General features: G+C 33.3%; 1 protein-coding gene across 3 annotated transcripts in view; it reads left to right on the top strand.

The window, feature by feature from the left end:
- Positions 1-27,291, top strand: part of Slc12a2 (solute carrier family 12 member 2) — an 86,930-nt gene that overhangs the window by 9,923 nt on the left and 49,716 nt on the right. For all 3 annotated transcript variants that reach the window (XM_078048020.1, XM_021725649.2, XM_078048030.1), the window contains exons 2-5: positions 13,387-13,506; positions 14,219-14,294; positions 14,601-14,696; positions 24,771-24,910. In XM_078048020.1, coding sequence (XP_077904146.1) covers positions 13,387-13,506; positions 14,219-14,294; positions 14,601-14,696; positions 24,771-24,910 — 432 coding nt within the window. The remainder of the gene's footprint in view (positions 1-13,386; positions 13,507-14,218; positions 14,295-14,600; positions 14,697-24,770; positions 24,911-27,291) is intronic.

Raw genomic sequence — 27,291 nt, 5'->3', positions numbered from 1 at the left:
CTTACGTGTCCTTTTGTAATTCATTCTTGAATGGTTAGTAAAGAACATGATGGGCTAGGTAGAGGACTGAATTCTTTGACTACAGTCAGCAGTTCTGACTTGGTTCATTGTAAAGTCACATGGTCACACCATCCACTTTTATCTCTGGTACTTGAGTTTTGAGCTTTGCATTAATGCCACTGGATATTAATAGAGCATTGTTAACCAGAGCAGATTGGATTCCTGTAAAACAATACTTTGTTTTGAAAGAGTAGTCTGTATGGGGACCATTACACTGAATACACCAATCACCGACAGCACGGATAGGAAATGTTGGTAGTTGGGGGATGATACAATTTGCTAGTACTTGATTTAAAAAAAAAAAAAGGTTGGTTCGAACAATTGTTAGAATAAAACCATCTTTGTCATACAAATTTGTCATACACATTTGCATATGTATGCATTAATATTTTAGTCAAAAAGTTTGCTTTTAGGATGTAAATAGATTTTTTTATGAACTTTGGCATTTTTTAATGTATGATTTTGGGTTTATTTAAATCAACCATAAGTTGCCAGCCAAAAATAGTAATACATTTTTGTATATTAACAGTACCCTGAAATAAAGCTTTCCACCCTTCTCACCATCAGTAACTGTGATTTAATTTACCTCAATAATGCTGGTCCCAGAAGTCTGACCACTTGTTCTTAAACATTCTTAAAATTTAGCATTAATGTAGATGACTTTGTAAAGTGGATGACATTGCTACTAAGGTCAATCGGGAAGGAAGGAGTTTGTCATTTATTGAGTAAATTTTTTGTGCCAGAAAATTTGCAAAATATTTCTAGCTGTGTGATCACTGGTTTTTCAAAGCCATGCACGTTGTGCTATAATAACCTGCTGATGGCACGAGTGATAAACCCTTTATTACTGCCGTGCAGAGGTTGACATCATATTTATATGTGAAAAACAGTGCTTTTGTTTTATTCATACAGAGATAAATTTTAAAGTTTGCCAATTTTGCATTATACTGTACAAGCTATGTAATAGTATGAACTTATTAATGATGTTTTGCAGTGTTTGTTTTTATAAATTTGTTTAACATCCAGTTTTAAACTCAAATGGTCAAGTGGCACTAATTCATCATTCATTCATTAGTTGTTTATAGTGATAGCCAAAGTTTATCAAGCTCTTACTCAGTTAATGGCAGGTAATATACTATGTATTTAATACATATTCTTTCTTAATCTTTAATCTTTTCTATTGTGAAATATAAAAAAGAACATAAAGAATAAATATATAACTTTTCTAATGGAAACATGTAATTACCATCCAGACCAAGAATTACACTTGCTGGTACCACTGAAATACTCTGTGCACCCCTTTCTAATTGTCCCACAAAGTAGCCATTGCCGTGACTTAATGGTGATCACATCCTTGAGTCTTGGCCTTGATTTTTTTTTTTTTAAACACTTTTGAGTGTATTCCTGGAGGCTATTAGTTTAGTTTGTCTTCCTTTGAAACTTTGTATGAATGGAATATTTGTTTTTTGAGACAGCCTCTTGCTATTTTGCCCAGTTGTTATTGAACTCATGTGCTCAGGCAGTCCTCCTGCCTCAGCCTCTAAATACCTTGGGCTACTGTGTCAGCATGTCAGGCAACTGTTATATTTTATTCACTCATAGCTTATGATATTCATTTATACTGTATTTGTACTTCAATTCATTTTTGTGGCCATTTATCTTTCATTGTATGAATATACTATATACTTTCTTTATTCTGCAGTTGTAGGTCTTTAGATTGTTCCTAGTTTGGGGTAATTATAAATAATGCTGATATGAGTATATTTATGCAAGTATGCTGCTTTGTAGAAATATTGGATATCTCTAGAATGAAGCTGTGAGTAGAATTGCTGGGTTAAAGGGTATGCATCTTTTTAAGTTGAAAAAAATGTCCATCACCCCAATTTTTTATCAATTGATATTCATGCCAGCAATACTTAAGGTTTTTGTGTGTTCTATATAATCATCATATTTTCTTATTTTGTCTTTTCAAACAATATGGGGTAAGTAATATTTCCATTTCATGGTTTTAGAAACTGAGGGCCAGAGGAGTTATATCACTAGCTTAGTGAATAGCAGAGCTGGGATTTGTACCTAGATCTGACTTGGGAACTGCCACTTCTCATTTCACTCTACTGTAAGAAACAGAAGTGACAATAAAAACTGAATATCCATTTACCACATTTATTATACCTCTGTTGCATTTTCGAGGAGTGGGGTGGGTACTAGGGATTGGATCCATATCTCCTGCCTTTTTTATTTTGAGACAGGGACTTGCTAAGTTGCTTTTTATTTTTAATTTTTATTATTACACAGGGCCTCACTAAGTGTTAAGTTGCTGAGGCTGGCCTTGAACTTAAGATCCTCTTGCCTCAGCCTCCCAAGTTGCTTAGATTACATGTGTGGGCCACTACACCCAGCCATTTACTATGTTTTTGATAAAAGCGAAAGGAAAGGTCTGTGCTGCTTTAGACCTTCCATTTAATATATATTAGAGGAGTGGAGGTGAGTATGTAGATTACCAATAAGTTTTTAAAAACTACATGAAAAAGAACTATATATGCCATGAAGGTGAAAAAAGGACACTGATAAGAAACTGTGTAGGGTGATGTAAGAAGGAGGAGGCCACATTTACACCAAGACTGAAGGTTGAGGAGAAGTCAGCCGTCTTCAAAGTGCATTACAAAGGGGATAGCAAGCCAAAAGTTTTTCAGGAGAAAAACACCAGTATTTCAAAAAAAAAAAGCAAAACTATACCAAATTGAACACTGTAATTAGAACTCATTGATTTTCCAAATTAAAGGATGAGTTTGAGGGTGCATAAGAAGTTTTAAGAAAAATTAATAGAAATAGGAAAGTGATCTATGGTTGGAAAAACAGGGACTTTATATTTGGAAGAAGCAGACTCGTATTTTTCTTTTCTATAATCCTGTCAAGTCTTAATTATTTACTATAACAAAACACTAACAAATCCAAAGATTCCTATCTGGATAATTTTATTTTTCAAGTTTTCCTAAAAGAGGCACGAGTGTGTGGTTGGGCCCAAGGTTTCAGAGATTGCAATGGGGAGCCCGATGACTTGAAACATTGGCTTGAGGTGCTAATGAAGATTTTTCATTGGGAAAAGACAATTCTAGGTAACAGAAATTGAATGATTGGTATATTTTAACTACCATCTTTATTACAATAGCTTCCAAATAAACTTCCAAAGATAATAACACATATAACTCCATTTCATATTTAAATATTGTATATCTTTTCAGGTAGATTTCTACTTTTCTCCTCCATAGGTGATATAGTACAGCTGTCCGCTACCAGTGTCTGGGAAAAAATTTCATAGACTACACTGTGTACCATATCCTGGTGAACATTTCTAAAAAGCACAAAAAGTTAAAAGCAAAAAAAAAAAACTTCCTGTGGGGCCATCCAGTGGAGGATTTCTGCTGTCCTTTTTATGAGGACCATACTAGAAGCCCTGACTTTCTATAGAACAAAAGAATGAGAGAAAGATGAAGCAAGTAGAAGAACAAAAATATTTGGAGAATTGGGAAGTTTGAGCAGGATAGTTTTCCAAGTTGCCTGTCTTTGGTTCCCATGTCCAAATTAGATACCTAAAGTAATTTACCATGACTCCCTGTAATATGTGGAATTCTTTCCTATTTAAAAGATTATCTTCTCTGCCATGTTAATATAAGCTTTTTGATTTGGGCAAGTTAACCTCTCAAAAGGCTGTTCCCTCATTTGTGAACGGGGATAATATCATTTCTGTCTCTTAAGATATGTCAGTTCAGGGAAATAGGACACTTAGCACTTAGGGATGTGTCTGACACATAGTAGGCATTCAGAAAATGGTAGCTGTCATTAAAGTAAGCCAGCCAGATTATGAGAGTCTCATCTGCTAAGAATTCTTAGATCACAGGTAATCACCTAGGTTATGAAAACTATATTTTATAAGAAACTTGTTTTTAGGCTATTTCTTTGTATTTTGCAGTATTATTTAACACACACAAAAAGCTGGTATATATCTCAGTAAACACAATTTTTTTTTTCCCAGTTGGATTCTATGCCAGGATTCACCCTAAGACAAATATGAGAAGCTGAGCTATTCTCCACCCTACAAACAAATTCATATCTAGAATTGGAAACTTTAATAGGGAAAATTTTATTCCTATTCCTGTTATATTATTCCAAATATTTGTTTGTTTATAGGAAATATTAAAGGAATATTTCAGAAACATGAAAACAAAATATTTAAGAAGTCAGCTTGTTATGCTACTCAAAAATATTTTCATCTCATTTTCTTTAGCATACATTATAATTTTGGATATAATTTAAAACTCAACTCCTGGAACAATTATTGTTTTGGTTTTATCTATGTGTGATCTCCTTTAATGTTGGACTTGTGACTTTTTGGGTGGCTTTTATTTACCAGAAATTTTTAACATTTAAATAATATAGACTGCCAGAATAACTTGAAGGTGGTTAATCTGAATCCAGGTAAACAGTTTTCTGTCTTTAAAATTTCTATATTCTGTGCCATAACTACTACCCTGTACATAGCACTATCATCTGAAGAAGTAATTTATTAAATGAATAAAAGCTTTATAGTGATGTATCTCCCTTCCCTCCATTCTGTCTCTCTTCATGTTTCTTTTCTGGCCCATTAGGCTATTAAGGTTTGGTTTACAATATAAAAAGCTGCATCAGTTGTGTTTGGGGAAGAATTTTTATTTCATAGATCAAAATATGAGAAAGTCTTTTTAATTTTTAATTTATAATTCTTCAGTCTTCATTTTGCTGGGTAAATGATATATTTGACACATTTTGTGACAGTGCATTCCAGTGCACATAACTGTTTTATTGTAAAACAAAAACTCATATTCGGCTTTCTTCATCTGTAATAAGTATCCTTGCTTTCCCTTCCTCACTCTTGGTACCAAGGATTGAGCCCAGGGGTGCTTAACCACTGAGCCACATCCCTAGCCTTTTCTTTCATTTTTCTTTTTTATTTTGAGACAGGGTCTGGCTAAGTTGCTGAGGCTGGCTTTGAACTCACGATCCTCCTGCCTCAGCCTACCAAGCTGCTGTGATTATAGGTGTGCGCCACATGCCTGGCAGTATTCTTGCTTTTTTTGATAAGTGAATGCCTTATATGGTTTCTTTATTAATCATGTAAGTCAGCATGATTTAAGAATCATTTTCCAGAAATGATGCTAAAAGCATATTTTGCTCCTCTTAAATGAATGGACATTTACATAAAAGCAGATTTGCACCTGGTTCATAAAACATGGTCAAAACTTTATACTATGTGAAGACTGACCACAGGTTATATCACAGGATCCCCTGTTCCTCCGGTTCACAACTATTGAACCCTGAGCCAGTCACACCTATTCATTTGCCACCACTTTACAACCTTAGCTTTAAAATTTTTATTGGTAAGAAAATGTTTAATTGAAAAAAGTAGTATAATAATATACATATAATAGTATATACAGTATGATATTGAGCTGAATAATTATGTATTTTTGTATACATTTTTTTTATAAATACATCTTAATATATGCATAGAATGAAGCCTGATAGGAAATAAACCAATATGTGATTTTAAGTTGGGGGAAAAAAAAAACCCTTTACACTGTGTATTTCAGATACTTGTTTGAGGGTATTAAAGTAAGAGGATCCCAGTTGCAATAGTAGTTAAGGGTGTGTTCTTGGGCTGGGGATGTGGCTCAAGCGGTAGCGCGCTCGCCTGGCATGCGTGCGGCCTGGGTTCGATCCTCAGCACCACATACCAACAAAGATGTTGTGTCCGCCGAGAACTAAAAAATAAATATTAAAAAAAATTTTCTTTCTCTCTCTCCCCCACTCTCTCTTAAAAAAAAAAGTAATAAAACTAAGGTGTAAACTAGTAATTGCATAGGAAAGGAAAACCCAAGAATAAATATTTATATATATAAAAAAAAGGGTGTGTTCTTGGTCATCCCATACTGTGATGGGTCAGAGCTTCTGAACAGGTGGAACAGGTACAGAATTGACTAGGTACTGAATGCATATGCAGTCTCAGGAATATGCTGCCCTTGCTCTTAGAGAATCTACTGATGGAAAAATCTTGATCTTACCAAAGAGTGTCCAGGAATTAAAAAGTAAGGCCACAATAGAGTAAAAGTTTCCCATTAATTATTTTGAATATGTGTGTCAATGTCTCATTCCAAATTTGGGATTGGCACTTAAATTGAAGTCTTATAATCTAGTTGTATCAGTTAACTTAATAGCCAAGAGATAGCAGTCTCAACTGCTTTAGATGGCTGTTTTATTACTAACTGATCTTTATTTAGAGAACCTTAAGGTCCCAAGGGAATAATATTGGTGAGCAGGGATTATCTCCATTTTACAGAAGAGGAACTGCTTCTCAGAGTGGGATTGTAACTTGAAAAGTAAAGTGAGTGTTATTGTTATTTTATTATCATCATTACTTTGAGATGGTCTTGATTTATTACTCAGGCTGTACTTGAACTCCTGGGATCTAGTGATCTTCCTGCCTCAGATTCTTGAGCAGCTGGTTCTGCAGGTACATGCTACCACACCAAGCTGAAGTAGTTTTTATGTAGCATTTGACTGGATTGAACATCAAATTCAATAGAGGCTGCTTTATACAATGAAAAATGTCCTGATTTATAGTAGAACATTTGTCTTTTATGTCTAGACTCTACTGAAAAAATAGCAACTCTAAGAGGGCTGAAATGTGTCTAACATGGTACTTGATAAAATTAGTTAATAAATATTTACTTAATGGGCTAGGGTTGTGGCTCAGCGGTAGAGTGCTAGCACGTGCGAGGCTCTGAGTTCAACCTCAGCACCACATGAAAATAAGTAAATAAAATAAAATAAAAAGGTATGGTGTCCATCTACACCAAATAATAGAACAGCGTTAGAAGTTACTTTAGACTTTTTTATGTATTAAATATGATTGAAGGGCTTTGGAACATTTTCCTGTTTAAAGACATGATATTTGGGCATCCTTTAGTCTCCCTGGACAAAACATTGTGTCAACCTAGAAAAACCTAAAGAGAAATTTTAGTACAACTTTGTTTACTTGTGTTTTAAAATCCCAATAAAATAACAAAACATACCCCCCTTCCAAATTAAAAGAAATAAACCATTAGTAGGCTGTTGTTTTGCCTATTATGCCTGAAATCACTGAGCAAAGACACTTTTACCAAGCCTTTTTAACTGTAAAAGAAGAATAAGTTTGTATTAAAAGTGATAGATGGTAATACATTGCCAGAAATGTGTTTTTTTTGTATGTTCTGGGAAGTTTGATTGTCTAAACAATCTCAATTTTTCTTCACACAGTGAAAAATCTTTTTATCAGCCTACTGTAGAAAAAAACACAAGATCCAAAATCATTCTGGCACAGTCACTTTTCTGGGTATTACCATCCTTATCCAGTGACAACATAAGAAGTAGCTATGCCACATTGTATGTTATATTGTACACTTGATGTGAAAACCAAAGAAAAAGGAAGAACTATAATACATTAATTCATGTATATTTAAAAATGTGAAGTGCATTGATATGCATAGTTTTGCACTAATAAGGATACACATTGAAGACAATCCTACATTCTGTTACAGAAAGTTAAAGCCATGTTAAGGTTTTTTTATTATAATTTTTTTAAAATAAAGAATACTTTTTCCCTCAAAGCTTGATTTTGTAATTGTTTTTAGAAGTAAAGCTGGTTACATAAGAGTTTGCTCCAAAATACCAAATAAAATTTTAGTATTAGGTAAGAATGAATAACTTGATATTTTAAGAATTGTTTCATTGAGCTGGGCATGGTGGCACCCTGTAATCCCAGCAACTTGGGAGGCTGGGCAGGATTGCAAATTCAAGATCAGTCTTGTCAATTTAGCAAGAACCTAAGCAACTTAGTGAGACCGTGTTTCTAAAATAAAAAACCAAAAAGGACTGAGGATGTAGATCAGTGGTAAAGCACCTCCGAATTCAATCCCCAGTACCAAAAAAAAAAAAAAAAAAAAAAAAAAAATTGTTTTTAAGCTAATAAGCCAAGTATTTCATGAGCAGTGTTTTAGCTCTAGCAGAATTAAAATATGATCTTTAATATGTAAAATATAAATCAGTAAAGTGAAAAAGTTAAGTTTTAGATATTGGAAATTGAGAAAAAAAGGACACCTGAATGTAGGAATAAATCTAAAATATATTTACATCCTAAAACATTATAAAGGATTTAAGTCTTCCTGTCTTTTTGGTCAAGTATGTTTTGGTTTGACAGTTTGCACTGAAACCTTTCAGGATCTAAAAATTATATCCAAAAAAGAAACTCTTTTCACTTAGAAGAAAGTCACTATTATAGTACGTTGGCTATTTCTTTTTCTCATTTGGTAAGGATTAGAATAGTAAGCAGAGTGGATGGTTGGTTTTTCTTTGTTGGGAGCCATCCCAAATTTAAGGCAGGAAGATGATGACTGCAAAAAAGACTAAGTGTCTAGAGTGGATCAGCTTTAGGCTCCAACTTGTTTTGAAAAGTGGAAAGTATGTGCTGGAGTACAGGCAGACTCTGAAGATGATTAGAGAGGCAAAATGAAATTGCTCACCCTGATGACTGTTCAGTTTTGAGAAAATATGAAATAGAATAGCCATGTTGCACAGACTGGTATCTGACACTGGTGGCAGTAATATTGAATTGGCATGTGTCAGATACCAAAGACTCTGCACTTTGGCTATCATTAAACCCAGATGATTCTGATATTATCAAGAAGCATGCCAGAACAGACTGGTGACAGGTAAACCATGCAAGACTTTTTTTTTTTTTTTTAAAAACATGTCCAAATTTATTAAAAAAAAAAAAAGGTGCATATAAATGGAGTCCAAATCTTAGAGGATATCAGAAAGGGAATTTTCATATCCTTATACTAACTTGCTGATCAAGTTAGCATACATTTTCATCTTCCTAATTTGCCTTTATCTTCAAATAAATAAATAAATATAACACTTGCCAGATCCAGTTTAAAAAAATTTGTAAATGTTGAAACATCAAAGTACTATCATAAGTATTTACACAGAGAGTTGAAATTTAGAGGGGTAGTCTGATCTGGAAATGAATTTGATCCATCACTGTGACTTGTCACACATAGATGGTATTTAAGGTATGTGTCTAGTGAGATAACCATAGGAAGAAAATATAGCATAAGAAAAGGATACAGGTTTAGGACTAAACATTGAAAAAAGACTCAATATGTAATCATAAGCAACTGGGAAAGAGTGATATTTCATAAAAGATACACTGGACTGTAGTATAAAATACAGCTAGAGGAATCCAGCAAGACAGAGCCTAAAAAATGTATATGGGGGGGCTGGGCTTGTAGCTCAGTGATGGAGTACTTGTCTAGCACTGGGTTCGATTCTCATTTCTATACATAAAAATAAAGTAATTTTTAAAAAATGTATATTAGATTTGGCAGCAGAGAAGTTACTGGATGTCTTAATAAAAAACTTTTGATATGGTAGTGGGGCAAAACCAGGTTGACCTGCATTTAATGTAAGATTGTGCTGTACTAGTCATTTAGTGACTTTGGCTGGGGGCATGAAGCAATAAAAAGTTGATCATGATCAAAGGAGAAAGAATAATCAAGTTGAGGTTGTGCTTTGAATATGCAAGGGAGAGATGATATCATCCACAGTATAAAAACTCTTCCTTTTCTTTACCCCTTTATAAAGAAATAATGACCATGGAAACCAGAATTCTCTTCCTTCTTATATTTTGCATAATACTGAAAAATGTTGCATCTCTCTGTAAGTTTCTCTCAATTTTGTTTCCATAGTTTTACCCACTGGCTGTTTATCCCTGGCCCCTCTCTTAAGTTCCTCTCATGAATTTTGCAACTACTTTATAGAGTCTTTAATTATCTTCTGGCTCCTGAAATATTCCTTTCAGGATGACATAATTTACAAGTATCTGTATTTCTTCTATAAAAAAATCTTTCTAAATACTGAAGGTCTACTTTACCTGGGTCTTCCATATTTTCTTGCTCTCCCTCTTTTCCAGTTCTGTTGTCATCCCCATCCTCAGTTCCAACTTCATAGACTCAAAATCCCTGGGTGCTTTTTGGAAGTTACTTTCCTGAATAATGTTAAGTTAATTTGGTCCACTTCTTTTTTTTTTTTTTGTACCAGGGATTGAGTCCAGGGACACTTAACCACTGAGCCACATTGCCAGCCCATTTTTATATTTTATTTGGAGACAGAGTCTCGCTGATTTGTTGAGACTGGTTTCAAACTTAAGATTTTCTTGCCTCAGCCTCCCAAGCTGTTGGTATTACAGGCATGCACCACCATACCCAAGATGGTCTATTTCATTTAAATGGAGTTATCCATAAAATCATTAATGTTTTTGCTTTTTATGTTTTAGTGTAGAAAACAGTTTAAAACATAAACCCATCATTTCTAGGTAAATGGCAGGTGAATTGAAGATTTTTATTTATGTACTTCTGTATTAGCCTAATTTATAGTTCATATGTGAATATTCAACAATATTTGGTATATTTGACCTTTTTCTTATATAATGAAATTTTTATATAGTTTCTTTTTTGGGTGGGAGTGAATATATTGGATAATTTCTTTTATTTTTCTGAAGCTAATGTATTTAAAGAAACAGCTGGAGATATATCATGCACTTCTGTGATAGAATGGCTTGCCCAGCATGTATGAGGCCCTGGATTCTATCCCCAGCACCAACAAAATACATGAGAAACAACAACAAAAAGATTAATATTGGTATTCATTTTGGTTTCCTGGTATTTCAGGAAATTAATAATGACCTCACTTTCATTATATTTAAGTTTGCTAATTGAACAACAAATAGCATACTTAATTGATTTTAACTTTTGAATTATATTTTAGAGATTAATAGAGCTAACAGAATATGATTAGAATTTTTTTTTCATTTTGTGTGGTTGCATCTTCATTGTAATATACTATTTCATATACTCTGGAAAATCTGTTTCTGAACATAATTGTTTATAGTATGTTAAACTATCAGAATTGCTAGATCTTCCATTTTGAAGTGGAATGCTGATAAACACCCACAGCAGAAATTTTAGGATGCCTGCATACTTTTGCATTGCTAAAAAGACACCCACATTGATACTTAGCCTTGGAAACAGCAGCCCATAAGGTTACACACATCTTTAATTTTCTTTTAATAGAGTTGGAAAGAGGTATTTTTTCTACGCATATTATAGATATTATATTTACTTGTAACACTTGGAAGTTATATAATATTTTAAAGTCTTCTTTCATAAACTAATTAAAGAGAACTCTACATCCTAGAGTAAAAACTAGGAAACTTTTGTCTAAAGTTAATTGATTAACAGGCAAACTTTTTCTGTCCTGGCTGTATTAGGAATCATTTGTACTATTTGCGATAATTATTGACTATTTATGGTCTGGAACACATTTTACAATCTAAGTAAAGCCAAAGTAGGGTTGTTCTTGTGATTGAGCTATACAAACCTATGATCATTATTTTTTTTTTTTGTTTTTACATATACATATTTCTTTTTTCCTTTGTTTTTTCTTTTCTTTTCTTTCCTTTCTTTCTTTCTTTTAGCACTGGCGATTGAACTCAGGGGTACTTGACCACTGAGCCACATTCCCAGCCCTATTTTGTATTTTATTTAGAGACAGTCTCTAAGTGAGTTGCTTAGTGCTTCACTTTTGCTGAGGCTGGCTTTGAACTCCCTTGCGATCCTGCTTCCTCAGCCTCCCAAGCCGCTGGGTTTACAGGCATGCACCACCTGGCTACATATACATACTTCTAAAAGTTTAATGATTAGTGATTACCTTGTTCATAGGATATTCTACGCAGGGCAAGGAATAGCAATAGGCAACCTAAAGACAAAGGGAAGTTTATAAAGATTTGGGTCTAAGGTAATTTTGGTCTATGGTAATACAGAACTTGCTGTAGTTCGTTTCTTTTAAATAATTATATTCAGAATTCATTCAGGGATTGGTTTTAAAAATTTGATTGACTCTTTTATATTTAAAGAAAGCCCAAAGTATAGTTGTATTTTGTTCCTTTCTGTTGAGAATGTGGATAGAGTAGGAATCATGAGAATAATATCTGGAACATGATTCTAGATCTGGAACATCTTCTGTTTTCCAAGCCATCTTTCTAATCCCTTTGTATTTTGCTTTGGAAAGTTGTCATATTTCTTTGGTGTACTGAGAACTACCTAGAGAGAAAGAGAAAAGGTAGGGGGACAAAAACTAGGAATTACAGAATCAGACCTGAAACTTTACCTATTGGTTGGGAAAATGTATTGTTTCAACCAGTTCATGTCTCAAACTAAGCAATTAACAAAGGAAAACACCAAGATATGAATGAATGTTGAGAATCCTGCTGTCATGGACTATGCTAGGTGATGAAGAAATTTAAATTGTTGATGTTGAACTTTGTATGTAAGAAGGGTGACAACTAGGTAATATGAATTGTGGCTTGAGATACAAAGTTTGAATTGATTGATCTAGGAAGCTTGTACTTTGCAGACAGTATTCACTAAGTACTGTAAAATTTAGAATTATTAAAATTGGTTTACCATAATGGTGAGACTTAAATTTTAAGAAATCTGAGTGATTAAGGTTTTCTTTGAGTTTATTGCTTTACATTTTTCTCAGGTGAAGTATCAGAAACCTTTATGTATTTATCAGTTTTTTTAGTACCATAACAAAATGCCTAGAACAGCTTACTTAGAAAGAAAAGAAGTTTCTTTATCTCACAGTTAATAATTCTTTTTTTTCTCCCACTTTTTTTTAAATTGGTATATCATGGTTGTACCTAATGGTGGGATTTGTTGTTATGTATTTGTACATGCACACAATACAACAATATAATTGGGCCAATATCACTCCCCAGCACTACTTCTTTTCTCCCAACCTCTCACCCCTTGGCTCCTTTCCTCTCCTGCACTCCCTTTAATTTTTAGGATACCCCTCCCCCTCATTTTTTTCCTTTTTCCTCTCCAGCTTCCTCATATGAGAGAAAGCATAGAACAACTCTTTGCCTTCTGAGTTAGACTTATTCCACTTAACATGATAGTCTCTAGCTCCATCCATTTTGCAGCAAATGCTATAATTTCATTTTTCTTTATGGCTGAATAAAATTCATGCACATGTACCACATTTCTTTATCCATTCATCTTTTGATGGACACCTAGATGGGTTCCATAATTTGGCTATTGTAAATTATGCTGCTGTAAACATGGGTATGCATGTATCACTCACAGTTAATAATTCGTAAGTATAATGTACATTTCTTTTTATGACTAGGAACCTTTTGAGGATGGCTTTGCAAATGGGGAAGAAAGTACACCAACCAGAGATGCCGTGGTCACATACACTGCAGAAAGTAAAGGAGTCGTGAAGTTTGGTTGGATCAAGGGTGTTTTAGTATGTATTAATAGACTTAATTTGAGAGTACAGCATTTCTGTTGATTATAAAAGCTGCCTAATATTGTCATCAATTCTCGAGAATTCTTTTTTCTGTTTTAACTGTATCTGAGTCTATAGAAGACCAATTAATGTGCTTCCTTTCTTTTGGATATTCAGTAGAGGAGATAGGGTATTTATTAATTTAACCAAATTTTTCTTGATAAATTGGGGAAGCTTTCAGAAGTAATTTATTTTAAACAGGAAAGAAACACCTAAGGTATGGTAGGATTATTAAACTTTAAATTTTTAAAAAACATGAACAATTGATATGTTGAAAAATATGTAATGGTTTAATTTGCTAACTACTCAAATAAGAATGTTGTAAAAGAACAAGCAAAATTTAAACTCATGATAAAAAGGGCATGTGAATTATTTTTAAGTGCTGGAGTCTTACAATATTTTTTGTACCTTTTTTGTGTTGCTTCTCCTACTTCTGATGTCTGTGATTGAGCACATTTATTTATACACATGTATTTATGTTACATTATATTTAGCTTAACAGTAAGTTTTCACATTAAACTCTTTTAAAAAGGAGGAGTTAGATTTAAAAACTATACCGCTTCTATAGTTTCCAGAGTATATTCTTCTACTTTGGGCCAGTTTAGTATTTATTACTATATATGTTTGATTACTTTCTTCATCTGTGATATGGCCTCTTTTTTCCTCCCAGGTACGTTGTATGTTGAACATTTGGGGTGTGATGCTCTTTATTAGGTTGTCATGGATTGTAGGTCAAGCTGGAATAGGTAAGTGAACTTCCTTACTAATTGATTTGAACATAATCAATAAATAAAATAGCATGTGCCTTTGAGCTCTCAATCTCATAAAACTCAGTCAAGGGAGTCCTTCTGAGCAATATTTTCCTTTATTATCAAGATTCTTAAATTAATTTTACTTTTTTCACAATTCTGATTTGGTTTTTTAAAAAAATAGGATTAAAAGTAGCTAATTTTAACTTGTAAATTCAAAGTATTCAGACCAACCAGTTCTAGATAATGGCAAGTTTAAATAAGAATATATATATTCTCAATTTCTTTCCTTTCTCCCTAAAGGTCTGTCAGTCCTAGTAATAACAATGGCCACTATTGTGACAACAATCACAGGATTGTCTACATCAGCAATAGCTACTAATGGATTTGTAAGAGGAGGTAAATTCAGTCTTTTTCACTTCATTATATTATAATTATTAAATAAACTGATATTTAAATCTTGTTTTTAATTATTTTTTGCCTTAATAGAATATACCAGGTGTATACAGGCAAGGAAGTTGCAACCAAGCACTTCCAAACTATTAGGTTGAGTGTAAGGTTTTATATTGACTCATATTAATATAATCCATGTATGTTTTAAAACATCTAAAATGTTAAGTCTGTCTGGTAGCAAGAGTAGAGGTTCTAACTAGTCTTTTTTTTTTTTTTTTTTTTTTAAACTGGGCTGTACCTTGTTACTTCCTCGTAAGCTTTATCCCTTGTATCAGTCACATGTATCCTGGCATTTGGTCTACATTGTACAAGTATAACTTCATTTTCCCACTCATTATTTCCCCATGTTCTAACACCTTATGAGAGTTGTACCTGGGACTCTGAATTTATACCTTCAAGTCTAGCTATCTTCTCTGAACACCCTGAGGCCTCTTTCATTGGAGTCCACAGGATGCGCCTTATGAGATTTTTGCCTTCCCCAGAGAAAGCACTTAAGAAAACAAGAGCATGACCTTGAGACCCCTGAGAAAATAAAATAATTCATTTTTCCAAATCAAAACTTTTCATCCAGTTGGAGTGAGGGGAATCCTGGAGAAAGAGCAAAGAATGTCAACTAGCACTTGTGAAGTCACCATAGCAAATCGACCTAGAATAGCATTCACCTATTCCATCTAACTTATTTATTTTGAATGTACCTATTTGACATTATGTGAATAAAATTTCTGCTTTAGTTGTGTCAGGTTTTCTATGAGGGAGACAGAGAGCCACACTGAGCTTTTCATTTTTCACCAACATCTTTATCCTTCTTAGACACCAAAGGATTCAAATCAATAAGCCCTGGGAAACTGGTAGCTTGTATCAATATGATTATCAGTATACTGAGTAAGCATCATTGTTTACTGAAATTTTATATTTGTATTCGTCTTCTTGAACTTTATTAGAGTGTAAAATATGGATATATCTAACAAAGTTAATCAGACAACACTGAAATGCTTCATTTCTATCCGACATTGGGAATAATTAACAGGAGACAAGGGAACGGTGTTGGGTATTTGCAGGGGATCAGCAAGTCATCAAAGAATTTCTCCTTACCCTCTAACCTCAACATCTAGATTGTGAGTCTCTATGAGAATGGGGCATGAAACCACAGGCAGCATGAACCCTGGACCATTTTACATTTGAATCTGAATCTTGGAAAGTATAGATTTTCTTGGATTATGCCCAAAAAGCCATTTCATTTTTCTTTAGTAGTAGTACTTCATATATATATATATATATATATATATATATATATATATATATGATTATCTATCTATCTAGTCACAAATCTGTCTACCTTGGGGACTGTATCCAATCTTCTCTTGTCTTAGATGCCAGGGAAAAGTGTGAAAACTTGGAACCTATGAAGCTCTGTTCCAACAAATTCACATGTTTTGTAATTTTGCTAATATCTCCTCAAAATGATAAGTTAAAGAGGAAGAACCTTTAGGGAGAAAGACCATTATATCATAAAATTTGGAATTCTTCTGTTACAAGATACTTAGAAAAATAAGAATTTAGCACATTTGCTGAAATAATCCTAAAGAAGATAAAAGAGAAAGTTGTTGATTGAAGAAAGGACCAAATGCTATGACACATTAGAAGGCATTTATTTTTCACTTTGTGTTAGTGACTTTGGACACCTGACTGATTTTTACAAAATAGAAATGAGCTGCTTCCTCTGTAGTATTTCCTCAAGATTCTTGTGAATTTAAGACCCTCTGTTTCTGACTCAGGGACTTGTAGATCTCCAATAAAGTATCTTTGTATCATGAAAAAAATTATTCTCCACATGGGAGACAGTAGACACAGATATAAAACCAAGGTGATCTATACCCCATATGCATGATTGGAAATACTATGTATGTAGTATCATACGTTTTATCCTCAAAGTACATAATTTTAGCTCTCTCCATTAAAATGACCTGTTGTAATAAATGACTAACCCGGTAGCAGCAAGTACCCATGTCGTGAATTTCCACTGAAAAGAATGAAGCATGACTAATTTCAGATCTGGACAGGAAACATAGTGCATAGTCATTTTTCATTTCCAAAAGTAAGGAAGATAACAGAAGCTACTAGTTATAGCAAAAGTACCCAGGAACCAACTTAAGGAACCAACTTAAGAGCCTAACACTGGCTGAAGTTTGGATAATTTGAACAATAATAATGATAATAATCGATTTGGATAAAAGCACAATATATGATAAAAATACATAAGTTCACAGTAAAACATTACAAAAAAACTCATGTCTAATCTTTGGGAAATGGTAGGGAACCAACCTGAAATTTGAGAAAGTTAAACAATCTAGTGTTGGATCAAACTTTACTGGATGAAAGATTTCTTACCAAAATATAAACCAACCAAGAAATTGATAAGAAATTTGTTCATTAGATAATTATTCTACAATAACAAGTGAAGAATGGAAGAGAATTAGAATATTTTAACTCTGTAAACTCTTTACTTGTTAAGAGTACCTGTTAAGTATTATTTTCTAACAAATTGAATCTGAATTACAGGATAACTCCAAGAGCATTTAGTATAATACTTAGGAGAGTTAAATGACAGTACAGGAAGTTGATAACAGGTCTAGACTGGGAATCTGTGGAAAAGAATGCTTTTTGTTCAACAGAATTTCAAGGAACCAAAAAATTGAAGGTGTTAAGGTGTAAAACTGAAGAGACTCTAAGTTCTCTTGGCCATTAACCATAAACAGTGCTTTAGGGTATTATCAAGAGTACCTAGAATGGATCTTCTACAGCTATGATTTGACTGCCTACTTTGTAAGGGCTACTAAGAGAGGAGGATGGTAGAGCTGGAATTATACAGAAAAATCAAAGTGTCAAGAAAAAAATGGAGGAATGCTATAGGAATAGTGATATCTGGGGACCCATTGAGCTTTTCTGTAAATTTTAAGTTGATTGAAAAGGAAATGTTATACCTAAAATATTATTCCAAGATTGGAGAACACTATTACTCTTAAATTTGAAGAATCCCCCTTTAAACTTGATAACTTACTTTTAAAAAAAATTAAATTTGAAGAATCCCCCTTTAAACTTGATAACTTACTTTAAAAAAAAATTTTATATAAAGAAACTATTTTGAGGCAGTGCTAAAAATTTGTTTTACTTATCTTGATTGAAAAGGTGAGTGACTCATCCAGGATGGAGATTCAACCAAGAGATGTATTGGGGAAGAAAAGGAGGCAGAGAGGAGAGAGGAAGAGAGCAGAGAAAAAGAGAAAGATAGTAGAGAAAGGAGAGAAAGAATAGGAAGAGGGCAGAGCTTAAGCTTGCAAGCTTTGGCTTAAGAAGTTTTGCGTAGATGTCCCGGATGCTGATTGGCAGGGTGACTCAGGAATGGCTAGTGGACAGGCAAGCGGACACTATGTCCAGTGGGGATTGGTCGAGAAAACTTTTGAATTTAGCGCTCTTTGGCTTGGTGCCCTTCTGAGAGGAGGGGGAGGGATAAGAGATTCTGTGATGTTCTTGCCAGATGGAAACTTAACTTTAGCTTCAGCAGGGAGTTTCCCACACACCCAACCTTGATTCTTAACTGAATTACAACATCTATTTGTATTTTATTAATAGTGAATGTTTTGTTCTTGTTGTAAAAGGAATGTTTCTAACTTTGTGGAAGTAAGTGAAGTCTTTACTTTTCCTAGAGTTGTATACTTTTTGCCCTAGGAGAGATTTTATGTTTTTGGTGTATTTTAACTTTGGCTTAAATTACATTTTAGAGTTTAAACAGACATCTAGAAAAGTTGTAGTTTTGTTTCTCTAGTATGAATTTACTGCCAACTTGCAAACAAATATAATGATGTTCAATTAATAAGGAAACATGGTTTCTGGAAAAGCAAAAATTGAGGAAATAAAAAATACTTAGTTTTATGCTGATTAGATTATAAACGACATTTGGAGTACTATTTAAAGCCACTGGCAGTAGGTTAGAACATCATCCCTTAGGTTTTCTGCCTCCTCCAGGAAAAGAAGAATAGTGCCAGTTAACTAATGAAGTTTGCCTTCATCTCTGGCATAATTCCTGCCTGAAAGATACATTCTTACATTTAAAATTATTTCAGTTTGCTGGGTGTCTAGAGCTTTCTCTTGTTCTGTAAATCACATCAATGTTCTTGAAAGCTTGTGTTTTACATAATTTGCATGAATCCTGTTACAGTTCTATAATTAGATGGTGTTGGCTTTACTCATATCATAAACCAATACTCTCTCATCTTCAACTAATGTACATATAGACTCACTTAGAGGCTAGCCTCAGGGATCTGAACAAGTATACGATGTATAAATTCTGGTTTTTGAATTATACTATGTTAATGAATGAAAGAATTAGTAATAGAAGGAAAAGATTTCTCAACCACTTTATTTTGGTACACTTAACTAACTTATTTAACAATAGGTTATTGCCATTTCAATTAAAAACCCAAGTTACATCAAATTTCAGTCATGTAGTTCTAAAAATTCACAATAAATATGAACCTGCCTAGTCCATGATTAAGGTGAATTTTACTGAGTATTTTGTGATAGACACTGGGTTTATAACAGTGTAAGTCAAATAAGATCCAGTTTTCTTGGAGCTTATGTTCTGATAATAATAGTACTGTTATTTTTTCAGACCTAGCTGCTAGGATCATACCATGGTTTTGACATATAGTAACTTGTCTAATGCAGTGTTGCATTGATAAATGTTATCACATATATGGATAATGAGAGTATAAATGAATTAGGTACATTCCTATTTTCCCAGTAAAATGAAATGTTATACAGATTCTGCTTGTGAATCCTTCTTAAATGTCTACATCTTTTTCCTTTCTTAAAAATTAACTGAAGACCTCTGAATTTTTGTTCCAAATATTGGAAGAGAGGAAAAATACTTTCCACATTTTCACAAAGAGTGCTTACTATATTGGTAAAAACAGGTTATCATTGAATATTAACTACTCATTTCTAGCATTCCCAAGCAAGAAGCTCTGTTATAATTCAACTCCATAGTTCTATTCTTTTTTTTTTTTTTAAACTTCTTTTCCTTTGTAACTAATTTATTTGAAACTGACTTTTTAGGTAAATGAAATGTTTGAAAAAGCTGCAAAAGGCAGTTCTGCAACAGTTGTTTTATGAGATTTTCTTAGGTTTAAATATAGTATGTTTTTGATTCAGTAAAACACTACTTGTATGTTACAAGTAACTCATATAAATCTGGTGAGTGAATAATTTTATATATAAATATATTTTTTAATATTATTTTTTATACGAATGGAGTACAACCATTCATGCGATCATACCTGTACATAGGGTAATAATGTTCATCTCATTCTGCCAACTTCCCCTCTCACATATACCCCACCCTCCTCTCTGCTCAATCCAAAGTTCCTCCATTCTTCCCTTTCCCCCCAATCCCCCATTATTGGTCAGCATCCACTTATCAGAGAAAACATTCAGCCATTGGTTTTTTGGGATTGGCTTACTTTGCTTAGCATGATATTCTCAAACTGTGTCCATTTACTTGTAAATGCCATAATTCTATTCTTCAAGGCTGAATAATCTTCCATTGTGTATATATTCCACCATTTCTTTATCCATTCATCTATTGAAGGGTATTGAGGTTGGTTCCACAGTTTAGCTATTTTGAATTGAGCTTCTATAAACATTGAGGTGGCTGCATCACTGTAGTACACTGATTTTAAGTCCTGTGGGTCTATATCAATGAGTGTGATAGCTGGATCAAATGGTGGTTCCATTCCAAGTTATCCAAGGAATCTCCGTAGTGCTTTCCGGATTGGCTGCACCAATCTGTAGTTTCACCAGCAATGTATGAGTGTGCTTTTTCCTTCACATCCTTCCTAACACTTATTGTTGTTTGTATTCTTAATAGCTGCCATTTTGACTGGAGTGAGATTAAATCTTAGAGTAGTTTTGATTTGCATTTCTCTAATAGCAAGAGATGTTGAATATATTTTATATATCTGTTGATCAATTGTGTATCTTCTGTGAAGTGTCTGCTCATTTCCTTAGCCCATTTATTGATTGGGTTATTTGGTTTTTTGGTGTTAAGTTTTTTGAGTTCTTTATATATATTATATATATAATATATATATATATATATTATATATATATATATATATTATAATATATCCTGGAGAATAGTGCTCTATCTGATGTGCGTGTGGCAAAAATTTTCTCCCATTTTTTTGGCTCTCTCTTCAGGTTATTGGTTTTTTTCTTTAGCTGAGAAGAAGCTTTTTAGTTTGGATTCATCCCATTTATTGCTTCTTGATTTTATTTCTGTGCTTTAAGACTCTTTTAAAAGAAGTTAGGTCCTAAGCCAACATGATGAAGATTTTGGCCTGCTTTTTCTTCTATTAGGTGCAGTGTTTCTGGTCTAATTCATAGGTCCTGGATCCACTTTGAGTTTTGGGCAAAGTGAAAGATAGGGGTTTAGCTTCATTTTGTTGCATATGGATTTCCAATTTTCCCAGCACCATTGTTGAAGAGGCTATCTTTTTTCCAATGTATGTTTTTGGCATCTTTATCTAGTATGAGATAACTATTTATGTGGATTTGTCTCTGTGTTCTCTGTTCTGAACCATTGGTCTACATGTCATTTTGGGGCCAATACCATGCTGTTTTTGTTACTATAGCTCTGTAGTATAGTTAAGATCTGGCATTGTGATGCCTCCTGCTTCAATCTTATTAAAGATTGCTTTGGCAATTCTCCTTCTCTTATTTTTCCAAATGAATTTCATGATTGCTTTTTCTATTTTTTTTCTTTTTCTTTTTCTTTTTTTTTTTGGTAGCAGATTTTAAACCCAGGGGCACTTATTCACTGAGCCACATCCACTGTACTTTTTGGTGTTTTGGTGTTTCATTTAGAGACAGGGTCTCACAGAGTTACTCAGGGCCTCACTAAGTTGCTGAGGCTGGCTTTGAACTCATGATCCTCCTGCCTCAGCTGCCTGAGCCTCTGGGATTAGAGGCATGCACCACCATGCCTGGCAAGTGAATAATTTTTGACATGGGCATTTTCTTAAATAATTAATGATATTTTAACTTGGTTTCAAAATGTAATTGTATTTATGGTTGATTTGAGATTTAGAAAGAACTACAAATCTGCGAATCCACATGGAATAATAAGAGAACCCAGTGTGGTTTTATCACTACATGTCATTTCTGGCATCTTACTTTTTATTTTTTTCTTCCTTTCCTTTCTTTCTGTACTTAACCATTGAATCACATCACTAGTTCCTTTTTATATTTCACTAGGAGACAGGGGCTCACTAAGATGCGTAGGGCCTTGCTAAATTGCTGAAGCTGGTCTTGAACTCAAGATTCTCGTGCTTCAGTCTCCTGTGTTGCATAGATTGCAGACGTGCGCCATAGTGCCTGGCAAAAGAATACATTCCCTGTACTCAGTAATTGGGGTAGTTTATGGCTGGATTATGAGCCTCCATGAGGATTTTTCCCTGATATTGACTTCTGTGTTTGCTTGAACAATAGATTATTTTTTGAAAGAAAGTAGTTAATTTTTGTTTTGATGCCTTTTAATTGAGCATAGTTTTTTTTGTTTTTGTTTTTGTTTTTTACTGTACTCTTAAGCATTTTCCATTACAGACTGAGTATCAAGATTTTATTATAAATTTTATATTGGGTAAACATCCAAAGATAGAAAGATCTGAGTTTAAGTACATTTCTAGATTTGCACAACCTTGACCAAATTATTTAATTTTCTAAGCCTTATTTCTCATAGATAAAATGAAGATTAAAATAGTGTGTTGCTAGAATGGGTAATTCTAGTAGAAGAAGGAAGGAAGCAGTTTTTTTTTTTTTTTTTTTTTTTTAGTTTTTTTCTCAGCCCATATTAGGACTGATTTTTTTTTTAAAGAGAGAGAGATGAGAGAGAGAGAGAGAGAATTTTTTAATATTTATTTTTTAGTTTTCGGCGGACACAATATCTTTGTTTATATGTGGTGCTGAGGATTGAACCCGGGCCGAACACATGCCAGGCGAGCGCGCTACCACTTGAGCCACATTCCCAGCCCCAGGAAGCAGGTTTTAAGTCACATTACCTCTAGGAAGCAAGAATGGAAATGGGGGGGGGGGAATAGGGCATAGAACTTTTGCTTATCATCAGGAGTAAAAATTAAAGATAAATAGATGCTTTTATTTTCTTTATTATCCACTGTCACTTATTAATTTCCTGACAACAGAATATAAATATATTTCTTTCTCTCTCTCTCTCTCTCTCTTTCTCTCTCTCTCTGTCTCTCTCTAAAGTAACAAACTGGGTTTTAAGTTTAGGTTTGTGGAAGATTTTTTAAATCATTTGGAATGTCAAAATTGACATTTTATATAATCAATATGCTAGAGCACATAACAAATGGATTCTTATTGGTGATAGTTCTTATTCTAAAGTTTAATTTTTCAACTATGAAAACATATAAATGGTTGTGATTGCAATTAGCCTTTTTTTGTGACTTAATTTTCTTGTTTATAAAATCAGGATAAATAATAGTTGTCAATTCATTGTTGGTATTAAGAGTAAGTGAAAAAATATTAATTTGGAAAGCATACATGTTTATAGGCTATGATATAGTATATGCCAGGGATTTTTCTTGTAATTTAACTTTCATGTGATTTAATGTCTTAAGAGATTTTATTAAGATCTTTATTTGACTTACAAAATTATTATTACATAAAAATTTATTGGACTTTTTAGTGTTCAGAAATATTTCTGAGAAATTTTTTAAGTCGTTTTCATCCCAAATTATGAGACTTATGTTAAATTGTAAGATTGCATTTTTTTCTTTAGGATTTCTGTGATAAATAATTGGTGTTACAGGTATTTCCAAAATGAAATTTGCATGTTTAGTGTTTTATCAAATGGTAGAATTTTGTGTTGTTTCTATTTATCATCTTTATACTGGGTGAATAATAGAAACAAATATTCATCTGTTTTAATAGCATTTCACTAAATGGCCTTAAAATTAAGCATTTTTTTAGTATACAGAAATATATATTATGTAGCTTCAATATTATTAACACTAATAATTTGGTTATGACGTAGAAACCAGATTTAAACTAGAATTTTATAAGTATTAGATTTCAGGAATACGTTAGATTGACTTCAAATCAAATAATACTGCTTTAAATTTATTTATTTATTTAGTACTGGGGATTGAACTCTGGGTGGGGGGACTCAACCACTGAGCCACATCCCCGGCCCTATTTTGTATTTTATTTAGAGATAGGGTCTCACTGAGTTGCTTAGCACCTCGCTGTTGCTTAGGCTGGCTTTAAACTCGTGACCCTGCTGCCTTAGTTTCCCAGGCCACTGGGATCACAGTTGTGTGCCACTGCGCCCAGTAGTATTGCTTATTTTTTTTTCACATCTTCATACTTATTTTTTAAGTTAGAAAAATACTTGCTTTGTGATAATGTCATGTAGTATCTTGTTTATTCTGCCTTTTAGGCAGGATTTACTAGAGTACAAATTACTTCTTTGGGATGCCATTATATGCTTTTCTTTGCAGTTTGTCATGAGAATTGTTTTATTTTTGCCTTGGTATTCATACCACCTGCAAATTGTCATAATAGTTAAGCAATTGAAATCAGGTCAACTGTGAATTTTAAAGTTAACATATTACTTGGAAAATCATTTGGAAATGATCATGATATTTATGAATATGGGGAGGAGGCTGCCCATTTTAATCTAAGCATAAAAGAGAAAGTGGGGACTTAAAATAGGATGAGCTTATATTTGTGGGAGAATTCTCCTAATTTGGGGGAATTTTTAATGGAGTGCATTGGACTGTGAAGACTTTTTTTTTTAATGTTCCTGAACATATTTTCACCTTTTGTTAATTTAATTGCTGTGCTTACTGAAGGCATCTGCTTTGTGAATTCTTTATGTATTTAAAAGGCTTGATCGGTATTAAATCCTAACTTTCTTTTTTTCTTTCTTTTCTTTAGGAGGAGCGTATTATTTAATATCAAGAAGTCTAGGGCCAGAGTTCGGTGGTGCAATTGGCCTGATATTCGCTTTTGCCAATGCTGTTGCAGTTGCTATGTATGTGGTTGGATTTGCAGAAACTGTGGTGGAGTTGCTCAAGGTAATTTACCTTTCTTTTGGTCATCCATTTGCCACGTTTATTGAGTGCTCTGTGCCCTCATCATGTTAGGAGTTAGTAAAGTTGTGATGTGATAACTTAGAAACTTGCCCTTCAAGAAATTTAGTACAAGAGATAGACAAAGAAGAAAATTATGTTAGAATGCCAGCTGTGGAATACTGTAGGTGGCATTAGCAGCCCAAATTAGGGGCAGAGAGGTGGTGTTTACATGATCCTCTTTGGGAATCGGCGTAGAAGGAATGTTGAGGAAGGTTCTTCAAGTAAGGGAGTTAGCATTTACAGGCAAATAGGAAAGGTATAGTCAGGCATGAGGGAACAGGAAAGAAAAGGAAACAAAGGCCTGGAAAGTGTAGAGTATGTTATGTTAAACAAACTATAAATATTTCACTGTGATTGAAACAGAGTGGCAAGACTTGAGTCTTAAAGCATCAATTCAAGAAAGGTCTTGTTTGTAGTAAAGTGGGCTTTAATATTGGAATTGGGGCCTAGAGAAATATCTGACCATAGTCTGGAAAATGGATTTGAAGGATCACAAGTTGGGATGGAGACCATTTCAAAGTTTATTGTAACTATCCTGGAAGTGGAGATGGTGGCTTTTATTACAATAATGACCAGTGGAGTTGGAGAGATGGAGATGATCTTCAGATATTTTAATAAAGTTGAATGAGGACTTCATGATTAATGTAATGTGGGAAATTAAAGAAAGATAAACGAGAATTTCAAGTTTATACACAGATTTATGACTATTCGATTTAGTTGGAAGGTAATGCCATTCACTGTGAGACAGAGAATATAGAACAGCCTAATTCTGGATGTGCTAATTTGAAGAACCAAATAGAGCTGGTATCTAACTATTCAGAAAGAACTATTCAGAAGACATTTAATAGTACTGCTCTTGGATTCAGAAGAGAATTTGTTTGAAAAGTTATGGAGATATGTGCCATTAAAGAAGTGAGAATGAGTAAGATTCCTTCATATTAACTGAAAGTTGTTCATGTTAGGTTGTAGGCATTCTTCTATAGTAGATTATGGCAAATTAGGAAGCGTAAACTCTGAAAAAGACTGACGCTATGTTGCTTTGACCTCTGCCTATGTAGGCCAACAAAATGAAGAAAAGGAAAATGTATAAAGTAAGCAAGTGATATAGTCACTGAAGTCCATATTCTTTTAGTTTAGTTTTAGTTTTAATTTTTATTTTAGTATTTGTTCTTATTTTCTGCTCAGTTTAAGATTAAGCTTGTGAACTCATCAGAATATTTAGAGCTTTAAAATGTTTTTGTTTTGTGGAAAGTTAGATCCAGCCAAAATTGAAACAAATACTTAAAATACTTGATTTAATATAAAAAAATATATATGAGAGAGAGAGGGAGAATTTTAATATTTATTTTTTAGTTTTCAGCAGACACAACATCTTTTTTTGTATGTGGTGCTGAGGATTGAACCTGGGCCGCACGCATGCCAGGCAAGCACACTACCGCTTGAGCCACATCCCCAGCCCAAAAAATATATTGAGCTACAACTTTGGTGTTCTGTTGTACTTATGATCCAGTGAATCTCAATTTAAAAACAGATCCAATAGATATATATTTGCACTCTCATCATTTTTTTTTCTTCTATAGGTAATCATCAGGTGTGATTATCCAAATGCTATAGGAAATGTCAAATGATATAAAACTAAAATTTAAAAATAATATATAGTTAAAAGTTTAGACATAATTTTATTAAATCAAATGGGATCCTTTAAAAAAGTTGAATTTGTTCCTGTTTTTTTGACACTTACTATGCCTTTGGTTGGCAAAATGTCTTTGGATTTTTTTCTCCTTAATTTTTTTATTAAGCTCATCTAATTGGAATTCAAAGAAGATTTTTTCCTTGTTGCTTTTATGAAGGAGTTTTTTAAAAAGCTTTAATAAGAAGGCTTTTTTTTAAAAAGAAGCAACTGCATAGGAAAATTGTGATCTTTTATAATTTTTCAATCATAATGCAGTCATTCTAAGTTATCAAAATAAATAGATATTTTAGGTTTTTGAGCCTTTTATAAATTTATTTGAGCAGTGTAATTTATACATAGCTACTTACTTAGGTTGATTGAGGTATCAGAGCTTTTAGTTTTGATCTACAGGGGAACTTTTATAATATGAATCTTAAATTCAAGAAATTTTTGTTTGTAGAATGGAAATAATATGTGGTTTTGACAACTGCATGAAGGAGATTGTTCATGTCTTCCTCACACATCATAAAAGACCATCAAAAACATGAGTTCTCTAGCCAGGTTAATATGAAATATATCTCTGCTCTGTCATTTAAAAAAATCTAATTAGCAGACTAAAGTCATTTTTTTGTTTTTTTGATTATTGAATCTA

The sequence above is a fragment of the Ictidomys tridecemlineatus genome, chromosome 1 (assembly GCF_052094955.1).
Source record: "Ictidomys tridecemlineatus isolate mIctTri1 chromosome 1, mIctTri1.hap1, whole genome shotgun sequence".
Classification (NCBI taxonomy): Eukaryota; Metazoa; Chordata; class Mammalia; order Rodentia; family Sciuridae; genus Ictidomys; species Ictidomys tridecemlineatus.
Note: the sequence above shows the minus strand (reverse complement) of the source record. Positions and strands in the feature narration are given on the sequence as shown.